Source organism: Rhinolophus hipposideros (genome assembly GCF_964194185.1).
Source record: "Rhinolophus hipposideros genome assembly, chromosome: 10".
NCBI lineage: Eukaryota > Metazoa > Chordata > Mammalia > Chiroptera > Rhinolophidae > Rhinolophus > Rhinolophus hipposideros.
The window spans coordinates 3,011,847-3,024,720 of NC_138056.1; the positions used below are offsets into that span (position 1 = coordinate 3,011,847).

The window sequence follows — 12,874 nt, forward strand, 5'->3', positions numbered from 1 at the left end:
GGTCCCAGAGGCACAGGCTCCCCACGGCCCTCCGCAGATTCCTGTGGAAGTGCAGAGAGGCTAACAGCAGGGTCTGCAGTCGCAGCCTCACACCCCGCTTCCTACCATGAGGAGGGGACCACTGGGCATCGCGTCCCTCCCGAAGTGACGCCAAGAACAGGGGAAATGAGGTAAGGCTGCGAGGCAGAGGTGTTAAACCCATGACATGGGAACTGCACATTATTTATATTTTAACACGGCATGTATTACTCTTACAAATTTCTAACTAATAAAAAGTGTCAATATAGCAAGCAGCTACAGTGACCATTGTTACGCATAAAATTCCCTCCAGATAAGAACCATTTCCTGAGCAGAAGTAAAACTGCTAGGTCAGAATGTGAGCGGTTTTGAGGATCTTTACACACTGGTTCTCCAAAAGCCAGCAGATTACTCAGTGGTAGCTAGGCCAGACGGGTACCGCAGAAAGGCCTTCCTTGAGAACAGCTCCTCACAGAGAAGCGGAGGGGCCGCCCACAACTCAGCACCGGCGGGGCAGATGGACAGGCCGAAGGACAAAAAGGGTCCAGATCTCACCGGCAGACCTGGGAGGTGGCCTCTCAGACAGGAAAGGTCCTCCCCACAGGACCTGGAGACTGGCAGGATGAGGCAGGTGCAGAAAAGATGCCAAGCTGTCTCTGGTTCTACCACCTGACTAGGTAGAACACCGACCGCTCACAGCAGGAGGGGCTGCAGGGGGGGGGCGGGGAGATGGTTTGGGCCCAAGCGGAATTTGAGGAGCCCGAAGTGCACCCACCTGGAGTGCACTTCGGGGCTCAGGCAAGGCGGCTGCAGAAAGAGCAGCGAGAGCGAAGGGGCTGAGCGGGCAGCTGAGCCGAAGCTAGCAAGGACCCCCCACCCGGCCCACCCGGCCCTGCCCACACACAGGAAAAACGGCCCCTGCTCTGCAGCTGCCCCGTCCATGCATTTCATTTGCTAAAACTGAACCACGCAGTCTTTCATGCTTGTTTCTCTGCGCAACTAAAGGCGTATTTGGGCTGCATACCGCTGACTACACAGTGAACATTCAGCACCTAGAACAGTGCCTGGCCCAGAGCAGGCACTCCTACATACTTGGATACATTAATGCACACACGATGCGTATACACATAAACATTATGCACACGGCATTAAACACCGTGTATTTCTGTATGTAACGTAAAAGTGCGGCCTGTTCTGTACTTTATGGGATGGGTCATGTTAAGGTTTTTCCTTTTTGCCTAAAGCACTACCTTGATAGCTCACCTGTGCAGAAGTGACTGCTCTAACCCCCAGTTTCTACCCTGCAGCCATTCTTGCCCCACCCCCAACCCATTCTCCAAGCGGCATCAGTATGATCTCGTAAAAAATTCAACCAAATCACGTCAGTCCCTCCCCATTGAGGGCACAATGCCTGCGGGCCCTCAACCGTACTTACAACCAAAAACCCACCTCCGCCAGTAAGGCTCCATCTGACCCGGCCCTGCCCACGTGGCCACCTTGTTCCACTCTTCCCTTCCTCCAGGAACAATGGCCCCACTTCCAGGGCTGGAACCAAGGCCAAGTTCTTCCTTGCCTCCGGCCTTAGCCCCTGCAGCCACAGCGCCGGGAAACTGTCTCACGGGTGGCTCCTTGCCTCAGTCTTCTGATCTTAGCTCCAACGTGAGGCCTTTCCTGGATCTGGGCTGGCCAGCAGGCAGCCGCCCCACACAACCTTGGCCCTGCTTTTCCGTTTAACTCCTCATTCGTCAGGCTGCATCTCACGAGCTGTGTAGGCTGAGAAGGGGTATGTGAGTTATGTCAGCTCTCTGAGGACAGGGACCCTGCCTGCCTTCCCCACTGTGTCCGGGAGCATGGAACCCGGAACTTGAAACCTGGAACAGTACAAAGCCCCAGAGGGGCTCAATCAAGAGTGGAAGACTGTCCCGCGCAGACAATTAAAGGTGCAGAGAGTGGAAGACAAGAAGGCAGGGCTGCTTTCAGAAAGATGGCAAGTCGAGTATGTACGAAAGAGAGAAGATGCAGATGGACCAGTGCCACTTTGAAAAAACATGGTTAATTGTCCGTGAGGCACAAACAAAGGCAATGCGCACAGTCTTCTAAGAGGGGTTCTGCCACTCCTGCTAAAAAGGCAGTCAGTGGGCACACTGCAGGGGCACCACATCAGCTCCAGGCTCCCACCAGAATCAACCCTCAGCAGCGTCCGCTGACTAATCTCAGCTCATCCTGACTATGAGTGAAGTCGCCCTGATCTCACTAACTTCAGCTCAGCAAGGAAGCGTGTGACAGGACCCCACTCAGAGCACTAACACGGCACTACAACGGCAGAGTACGTACGCAGCACTCTGGAGCACACACTTGAGAAAGGCTTGTGCTGCTTTCCACCAGGGCTCCTCCCCTGGGCCGCGGCGGCAGGTAATTCCTCGCCTGTAGAATGCTCAGGAGCGTCCCTGCCCCCACATCCACTTTCTTGCCTTTCCAATGCACGCCACATGCTTTACACTGCTATCAGCTTACCTAAACCTCTGCTGTGACAATCCACACACTTGACCCAGGTAGACTTATTTTTCACTAAGTTGGAATTTTCAGACCTTATTTCCTAGGCTGTTCCGGGTCCTATAGATAGTCCTGACCCAGCGATTAGCAGACTCTGGGAGCGGCATGGACAAGGGCTGGGGTCCCACCCACAATTCAACCTGAACAGATTCTATTTTCTTGGTGTCATATGCTGGAGTTCTCTGCGTGTGATATCTTTAAAAAATCTCGTTTGTTGCTTTCACACAGACTTGATCTAACTGATATACAGAAAACACTGTATTCCCATCAACGACATTCTTTTCATGTGCCTGAGGAATATTTCACAAAAAATGAATATATGCTGGGCCATTAGGAAAGCTGAACACATCTCTAACGAATGAAATAATGCAGAGTATATTTAGGGATTGCTGTAGATTGACAGTTTATGTCCACCCCAAATTCATTACCCCCAAGGTGATGGTATTAAGAGGTAGGGACTTTGACAGGTGATTAGGTCCTGAGTGGAGAGAGCTCCTTCACCCCTGACATCATGTGAAGACAAGTGAGGAGCTGGCTGTCTATGAACCAGGAAACAGGCCCTCACCCAACATCGAATCTGCTGAAAACTTGACCTTGGACTTCCCAGCCCCTGGAACTGTGAGAAATAAATATCTGTAGTTTATAAGACAGCTCGTCTATAGTATTTTGTTATAGCAGCCCAAAAGAGGTATCTTCGTGAAATTAAACTAGAAATCAACAAAAAAGATAATTAGAAAATCCACTGGGATGTTAAGTGATACACTTTTTTAAAAGCTTTATGAATAAAAAAAGATACAACAGAAAATTTTAAATATTTTTACCTAAAAGAAAAAAATTTGGCTTATCAAAACTTAAGGAATGCAACTAAAGCTGTGCTTAGAGGGAAATTTATAGCCTTAAATGCATATACTGGACAAGAAGAAAGGCTAAAAATTAAGCATCTATCTCAAGAAACTAGAAACAAGTACAGCAAACAGAACACAAAGTGGATGAAAGAGAAAAAGAGCAAAAATTAATGAAATCGAAAACAAATATTAAATAGAAAAAAAAATCAATAAAACCAAAAGTTGGTTCTTTGGAAGGACTAATAAATTGATAAACCTCTAGCAAGAACGATAAGAAAGAGACGAAGCACAAGTTACCAATATAAAAAAAAATTTAAAGGGGACATTACAACAGAGCTTTCAGATAATAAAGATATTATGAACCACTTTACATGCATTAACTGGAAAGTTTGGGTGGCCTGAACAAATTCCTAGAGAAAAAAAATGCCTTACCTGAACAGATATAAGATTAAATAGAAATTCAAAAAAATCCTATTTCTACATGAAAAAGTGTATCTGAATTTAAAGCCTCTCACAAAGAAAACTCTACACCAGCTGGTTTTGCCAATCAATTCTTCCAAAAATCTAAGGAAGAAAACACCAGTCTCACAAGAACTGTTCTGGGAATAAACAAGGAACACTCTCCACCTTGTTTTATGAGACCAGAATAACCTTGACACCAAACCCAACAAAGACAATACAAGAAAGTAAAATTACAGACCCACCTCTCTCATGAAGGCAGATTTAAGAATCCTCAACAAAATAGTAACCAAAGAATCCAGTGAAAGAAGACTGTACTGAAATCAGGTTGGGATTATTCTAGAATTGCAAATTTAAAAAAAAAAGTAAAATCACCACATGAAAGAAAAATCAGGGCGGGCAAGGTGGCCCAGGTCGTTGGAGCCCCGAGCTCCTAACACGGTGGTCATGGGTTCGATTCCCACATGGGCCAGTGAGCTGCGCCCTCTACAGCTAAGATTGTGAACAACAGCTCTCCCTGGAGCTGGGCTGCCGTGAGCAGCTGGAGGTCAGTATGAGCTGCCGTGGGCTGCTACGGGCTGCTGTGTGCTGCCAGGAGTGGCTGGTGGCCAGCGTGAGTGGCCAGTGTGAGTGGCCGGCAACTAGGGTGAGTGGCCATAGGCTGCTGTGTGCTGCCGTGGGCTACCATGTGCTGCCATGAGCGGCTGGTGGCCAGCATGAGTGGCCGGCAGCCATTGTGAACGGCCAGCAGTCAGCGAGAGCTGCTGTGAGTGGCCAACCAATGACTGGGACTGACTGGGGGGCTGTGGGGGGGAGCGCAAGGCTGTTTCCTACACAACTAGAGTGAGAAACAGCGGCTTGGACAGGAGTGGGAGGGCAGGCGGCAGAAGGGGGAGGAGAAAAAAGAAAAATCAATTGGTTGTCTCTGAAGATGCAGAAAACACATATAAGTTAATATATAGAGAGAACAAATGGATGGCCGGCCGCCAGATGGGAGAGGGGTTGAGGGATGGGTGAAAAAGGTGAAGGGATTAAGAAGTACAAGCTGACAGTTACAAAACAGTCACGCAGGAGGATGTAAAGTACAGCACAGGAAATGTAGTCGATAATATTGTAATAACTATGCATGGTGCTAGGCGGGTTCTAGTCTCATCAGGGTATCACTGTAAGTTATACAAATGTCTAACCACTATTCTGTACACCTGAAACTAATAAAATACTGAACGTCAACTGTAATTGAAAAAGAGAAAGAAAAAATTTTAAAGGAAAATTAATAATTTAACTCATATTTTAAAAAAACTCTTAGCAAACTAAGAATACAGTTATATTTTGATAAAAACATCTACAAAGAAGCTACATCATATATATGTGAAATACTGAAAGCTTTCCCTCTGATATTGGGAACAACACAAGGCTACCTATTTTCACCACTTCTATTCAACACTGTATTGGAGGATCCTAGCCTGTACAATAAGGTAAAAAAAAAGAAAAATGGTTATAGCACTGGGAAAGAAAAAAAAAAACTGTCATTTGCAGACATAATTGTACACACAGAAAATACAAGAATTATTATTAGAAATAAATGGATTTAGCAAGTGAATACACAAAAATCAATTTTATCTCTACATACTTGTAACACAATTTACAAAGATATAATTTTTAATAACATCAAAACATCAAATACCTATGACTAAATTAAACATGTATAAGATAGATGTATATGTATATAACTGCAAAATATTAAGAAAAATTAAAGATCTAAATAAATAGAAGGCTATACTGTATTCATTGGTTATAAAACCAGTATTAAAAAGATGTCACAGAAAAAGCAGAGAACCCTATGATTTCACTGATATGTGGTATATAAACCAAAAAGAACAAGACAAACAAATGAGAAACAAAAACTCATAGACACAGACAATAATTTAGTGGTTACCAGAGGGTAAGGGGGTGGTGGGTGGGTGATGAGGGTAAAGGGGATCAAATATATGGTGATGGAAGGAGAACTGACTCTGGGTGGTGAGCACACAATGGGATTTATAGACGATGTAATACAGAATTGTACACCTGAAATCTATGTAAATTTACTAACAATTGTCACCCCAATAAATTTAATAAAAAAAAAAAAAAAAAAAAAAAGATGTCACTTCTCCCACACTGGTCTACAGATTAAATGCAATCTCAATTAAAATCCCACCACAGTTTCTGGGGAGAAATTGCCAAACAAATTCTAAAATTTATCTGAAAATACAAAGAGTCAAGATTAGCCAGGTAGTCGTGAATAAGAGCAAAGCTCGAGGACTTAAATCACCAGATACCAAGACTGACTTAATCTACAGTAATTCAGACCCTGTGGCATTTGTGCAAAGATAACAGAAAGATCAATGGAACAGAGGGGAGTGTAGCAACAGATCCATACATTTACAGTTGTGTGATTTATGACAGAGATGACATTGCAGTGCACTGGGGAAAGGATGGTCTTTTTAATAAATTACTGTATTTTGCCGTGTACGATGTGCGCTTTTTTTGTCCAGATTTGTGAGGGGAAAATAAGGATGCGCATTATACATGGGTAGTACTAATTCCGTATCTATATAATGTTTTTAATTCTTTTAGTTATGCTTATGAGTTAAAAGTGTAACTAGAGGGGGCGGCCCGGTGGCTCAGGTGGTTAGAGCTCCATGCTCCTAACTCCGACGGCTGCCGGTTCGATTCCCACATGGGCCAGTGGGCTCTCAACCACAAAGGCTGCCGGTTCAACTCCTCCAGTTCTGCAACGGATGGTGGGCTCCGCCCCCTGCAACTAAGATTGAATACGGCACCTTGAGCTGAGCTGCCGCTGAGCTCCCGGATGGCTCAGTTGGTTGGAGCGCGTCCTCTCAACCACAAGGTTGCTGGTTCGACTCCCACAAGGGATGGTGGCTGTGGGCTGTGCCCCCTGCAACTAGCAATGGCAACTGGACCTGGAGCTGAGCTGCGCCCTCCACAACTAAGACTGAAAGGACAACAACTTGACTTGGAAAGAAAAGTCCTGGAAGTACACACTGTTCTCCAATAAAGTCCTGTTCCCCTTCCCCAATAAAATCTTTAAAAAAAAAAAAAAAGTGTAACTAGAAATCAATAGCTATATCCATATGCAAAATAATATCCTGGAATATGATAATCGATTTTGGACTTACGACAATCTTGGCCTTCTATGATGCGTAAGTTTGTTACCGTACATAAAATTTCTTGTACCTCTATCTGTTCTCGTGATTTGTAATTATTTGTTACATAAAATTTCTTGTACTATGATATGTTAAAAAATAAATGTTAAAATTCCTTTATAATACAAAAAACAAGTACCTAAATGTAAACAGATAAAAATTTGAATTAAAATATTAAAATGAAAGATTTTGTCCCTGAAAGTTCGTGCCAAAAACGTGGGTGCTCATTATACACGGGAGCGCATTACACACGGCAAAATACAGTGTGTGAGGTCAACTGGATATCCACATATTTAAGAGAAAAAAAGGAATCTTTTTTCTTACACCCTATCTTACACCATAAACAAAAATCAATTTCAGATAGATTACAGATCTAAATGTGACAGATAAAACAATAAAGCTTTTACAGGATAATATCTTGATGAACTTCATGATAATGAACAAAGAGTATCAAGTAGGCTACACTAAAATTAAAACTTCTGTTTATCAAGACACCAGTGAAAGAGTGAAAAGGCAAACACACGAGAATGCAAAAAAAACACCTGCCATACGTATATGTACTCAATGTATACAAAGAACTCCTTCAAATTAGTAAGAAACAAAACAAACAACCCAATCCAAAAATGAGCAAAAGACAATCACCGCCCCGGAGGAGACGCCCAATGGCCAACGAACACGTGCCGGGCAAGTCTGCCTCCGCATGTCGCCTGGTCGGTCATCGGGAGCTGCAAGTTCCCACCTCACGGAGGTCTGTCCACTCAACACAGACAGCGAGAGGGAAAGAACTGACAAAACCAAGTCCTAGAGAACTGACTGCTCACACACTGCTGGTGCTGGTACAAACTGGCACCAGCACCCCACTTTGGGCAGTGTCTACTGAGGCTGACCACGTGCACACTCCATCACTCGGCAACGTCACTCCTTTGAACACACCTAGTAAAAATGGTTACATATCTGCACCAAAACAAAACAAAACGAAACAAAAAAACAAGCAATGATATTCAGGGCAGCACTTGCAAAAACTGCCAACAACCCAAGTACCCCCACACAGTAGAAAGAATAAATTATGGTACACCCCTGCATACACTGGCCTCCTAGACAGCAGATGGCAATGAACAAGCGACATGAGACAACATGGATGGAGCTCAGAAACATACCACTGAATCAAAGAATCAAGAAACAAAATACACGTCTTACTTTATTTCATTTATATAAAGTGGAGAGCATGCCACAATAATCAGTGACAAAAGTCAAGAGCGTGGTTAGCGTTGGGGGACAATTACCGGGAGTGGAGAGGAGGGGCTTCTGGGAAGCTTGGTAATGTTCTATTCCTTGTTCTAGGTGGTGGTTACAAGCGTGTGTTCACTTTCGGAAGCATTCAGAGATGAACATTTGTGATTTGTGAATTTTTCTGATATATATTATAGTCACAGTTTTTAAAGTATATTATTACTTGGCTACGTAATGTGCCAGAAGTACAAATGCACTTACTTTACTCATGTGTCTGTCTGGTTACACTACTGGCCACCGAACATGACACAAAGAAAAGGGAAGGATCCAAAACACGTTTACCTAATGGTTCCTATTTCTGCAATGCTGGACTCAGGTGCTCAGCCCGTGACGTGAACAGGTGACATCACCGCATTCTCTACTCAATGAGGCATTTCCAGGTTACCACACTGAGCAGTAGCTAGAAACAAATCATTGAGCAACTGTCTCACCCCACTGGTGTGACACCCTGTACTGCGTGAGACTATAGTGTAGAAAACGCCTGTCCCTTCCTTATTATGTCCTGTGCTCCTTCTTCCAAAAAACTACCTTATCAAATGCCTATTTAATTATACTTGAGTATATGTTCCTTGAATTACGTTAAAACAAATATAATCACACACACACACACACACACACACACACACACACACAAACTGAAAAGATTTACAAACACAATAAAATCCAGGTAAAACATAATTTGGCCAATCCTTTTAAGCTTCTTGTAATAAAATGTGACCTAAACAAACTTGCTAATTTAGAAAATAAGAATGAGAAAAATCTTAATGATTCTCCAATCCAAAAAAGGGAACATTATTGCATTGACATCAAATTATTGTTGCTAAAAAGGAAATCCAAATGCTTGGCTTATCAATCTTTCACGAGGACTGACTAAAGCCAAGAAACGCATTAAGGATAGTAATTATTCATTTACTAATTTACCACTGCAGCCCTATCATGAGAGTATAAATGTATGCTTATTCAGGTCTACCTGGAAGCAAAAAGGCACCTCTTATGAATAAGTAAAACGGCACCTAGACAGCTCATAAACACCCAAGTACCCTTCCTGTCTCCCACTATGCTCTGTGCCATTAACCTTACATTTCAGTTGACACTTTCTCCCTTCACCTATCATTAAATCCTCACTCAGCTCCATAAGAAAAGGCTTTGAAACACTGGGCCAAATGTAATATACTTAGATTAACAACTCCAGTGTGATTCTAAGCTTTATAATTCTCATCTGCTAAGGAGAACGCTACAAAGGAATCCATCTCCAGTATTCTAGTCCCTAAAACAAATCTGATTCACAAAACGCAGGTGGTCTGATAAAGGCAGTCTTAAAAATATTTTTCCTGTGAAACCAATCCTACTGTCCATTGAATGTCATTAGGAAACTGGAAATACAAGATACAATCCATGGGAAATACACGTTTAGCACAAAATGCCTTAAGACAACAATCGAAAGGCACCACATAGGTGCTTCACGGCCCATTTTCCAAAACTTTGGAGAACTATCCCCAATCTAGGCAGTTCCTTCTGCTGCCTCGAAGAAAGGAACATGAGTTATGAGGTGTGTTCACACAACTTGAGAGGACCACAGAGGTTGTTCTCCCTAAGCGTAATCCTCAGGACCTTCATGTATACGTGACTGACTTACAAATGCCAGAACCATTTCACAAATGATCATGCAAAATACTCATCTAAAATATCAACACCAAAGAAAATGACACCATAAAAAAAAAAAAAATGAGTGGAAGAAAATGTGTAAAGCTGCCCGTGAAAAGCATCCATACCTGTGGAAGTGCAGTGTTGAGCTGCCTCTGCAAGGAATCTCGTTCGTGACCGACCTCGTGTAATTTCCCCTGCGTTAATGCCAGCGTTTCTTGAGTCTCTCTCAGCGTGTCAAGAAGACGGTCCCTCTCCTCCAGCATGGAGACCATCAGCTGTTCAAAATGTGAATCTGCGTCTGGCTGCGAAGGGGAGCCGGACCCATGGCCCCCGCTGCCTCCTGGGGGGCCTTCTGCTTCACTGATGGTTGGCATCACCTCGCACATCATCTTCAAACGAAAGACCCAGACTGCAGTTAGTAAGTGCCTCTCCCACAAATCCGCAAGTTTGGAGCCATCTGTGGCTAAAAACACGAGAGGCTGACGCCCTCTTTATTGTCAGGTCCGACAATTAGGCCCCGAACCTCAACAAGCTGGGAAAAGGTACACGCGCAAATCCTAAGGGATGGAACACGCAAGGGGAAGGAAGAGAATGATTCAAGGAAGGGGGTCAGGACCAAAGGCCGCCCCTCCCGCAAAGAACAGACCCTTGGCGTTTGGTTTGCAAGGCTGCACTTCTCGTCGTGGAAAACAAATGTGCTTCTGTAACCTGGTTTTTTTTTCCCCTATTTCCCGGCGGGGGAGAGAAAGTCAAAACACACGCGCCCCAGTCACTTTCCGGGAAAAGCAGGGAAGGAGGGCGCGCGCGGCCAGTGAAAGCGACAGGACGGGACCCACGGGCGCCCGCGGGGACGGGCGCAGGGTCGGGAGAGGGGGTTTGCAGCGGCTTCGACGGTTGGTCGGACAACCCAACTTACGTAAGTGCACACGCACACGCACACACACACGCACACGCGCACACACACACACGCACACACACACACGCACACACGCACACACGCACGCACACACGCACACACACACACACGCACACGCGCACACACACACACGCACGCACACACGCACGCACACACACGCACACACACACGCACACACACACACGCACACGCACACACACACACACAGACGCACACACACGCACACACACACACGCACACACACACGCGCACACACACACGCACACACACACACACGCACGCGCACACACACACACACAGACGCACACACACACGCACACACACACACACGCACACACACACACGCGCACACACACACACACAGACGCACACACACACACACGCACACGCGCACACACACACACGCACGCACACACGCACGCACACACACGCACACACACACACACGTCCGCGAGGGAAACACAGCAGGTCGCCGCCGCCGCGCACGGCCAGGACGGACGGGAGGAAAAGTGAAAGACGAGCCCGGGAGAGGCTACCGGCGCCTCCGACACGAGGATGGGCGAGGCGCAGGCGAGCCGGGTCCTGGGGCCGCCGGCGGGAGGGAGACTGACCCCCCGCACCCGGAGCGCGGCGCCCCGGCCCCGCCGGAACGGCGAGAAGCGAGGCCGGGGCCGGGGCTCCAGCGGCCGCAGGCGCGGGCTCACCCGGGCGCTCGTCCCAGCAGCCGGCCCCCGGCGCCGCCCGCTCCCCCCGGCGAGCACCCTCCGCCCCGCGCTGACACCGACCGGCCGCGCTCCGCCCCGAGCCTGCCTCAGTCTCCCGCTCCCTTACCTTGCTCGCCGGCGGGAGCGGGCGAGAAGGCTCCGCGGCGGCTGGCGGGCGGCCGCTCGCTCCGGGCGAGCTCGGAGCCCGACGAAGGCAGCCCGCGCCCGCGCCCGCCGCCCGCCCCGCGCCCGCGGCCCCGGGCCCGCTGCCCCCAGTCAGTAAGGCCGGCCCGCGGCCGGACACTGGCGGAGTGCAGGAGGAGCGGGCCCGGCTGCGCGACGCCGGCGTCAACGTGCCCGACGTCGGGCGCGACGGCACAGCGTCAGCGCCGAGCGCCGCCGGCCCGCCCCGCCCCCCAGGAGGGGCGACGGGGAGGAGCCGCGGCGGCCGACTGCGCAAGCGCCGCCTCCACAGGTGGGTGGGCCGCGCCTCCCGGGCGCCGATTGGATGGGCGCGGCCGGAGCCCCGCCCCTCCAGGCCCCACCTGGGAGCGGGCGCCGCGGCCGGGCGGGGGCTTCGGGCTCTGGTCCTCGCGCCCCACCAGCATCTCCCACCTCGGGGCGTCCCCGCGCTCTCCGGCTCCGGCGCGGGGACGCCAAAGCCGTGACCGAGCGTCCACTGTGCCCCAGGTTCTGAGCCCGACACCTGCCCCACGTCACGTCTACGCGCCTGACGGGACGGCGCGCCCGGGCGGAAGCCACGCGCTGGCGACAGGTCGGAGCCCGCGGTGTCACCGCCAGGGCCTCCTGGGAGCGGGTCCTTACGGACTGGGAAGGACGCGGTCTGTACGCGAGGCCCCTGGCCGAGCTGCCCCTGCCGGGTGGCGGACACGGGCAGCGCCGATGCGGGGCTTCTGGGCGGCGTCCAGGGGCCCTTCTCCCTGCAGCGTGTGCCCGGGCAACGGAGGGGAATCCGCCTGGATTCGCCCCTTTTCTGGGATGGGAAGGTGGTCCAGGCCCACCCCGGGCCGGGAGAAAAGAGAACGCGGGCAGAGGGCAGCTGGTCGAGCACCTGGCCGGGGACGCGCGCCGTGGATCGGTCGCCGTCGTCATCCGTCCCAAACGGTTTTGCACGTGCTCAGCCTCATCCTGATGCAGACTTTTGAGAACGTCAGCTGCGTGCCGAGTCCTGTGCTCCCCGCACACAGACATGAACACACAGCCGTAATAAGTAAA

The 12,874-nt window shown here is 48.5% G+C and overlaps 1 protein-coding gene across 7 annotated transcripts in view; it reads right to left on the bottom strand.

Annotated features, from left to right (window-relative positions):
• The window catches only part of PPFIA1 (PTPRF interacting protein alpha 1), an 85,155-nt gene extending 73,193 nt beyond the window's left edge, over positions 1-11,962 (bottom strand). For 6 of the 7 annotated variants that reach the window (XM_081062080.1, XM_081062078.1, XM_081062076.1 and 3 more), the window contains exons 1-2: positions 11,766-11,898; positions 10,144-10,407 (exon numbers count right to left, since the gene is read on the bottom strand). In XM_081062080.1, coding sequence (XP_080918206.1) covers positions 10,144-10,407 — 264 coding nt within the window. In that variant the 5' untranslated portion in view covers positions 11,766-11,898. Of the gene's footprint in view, positions 1-10,143; positions 10,408-11,765 lie in introns of all 7 variants that reach the window. The other variant, XM_081062081.1, reaches the window with a different exon arrangement.
• Positions 11,963-12,874: the final 912 nt, after the last annotated feature.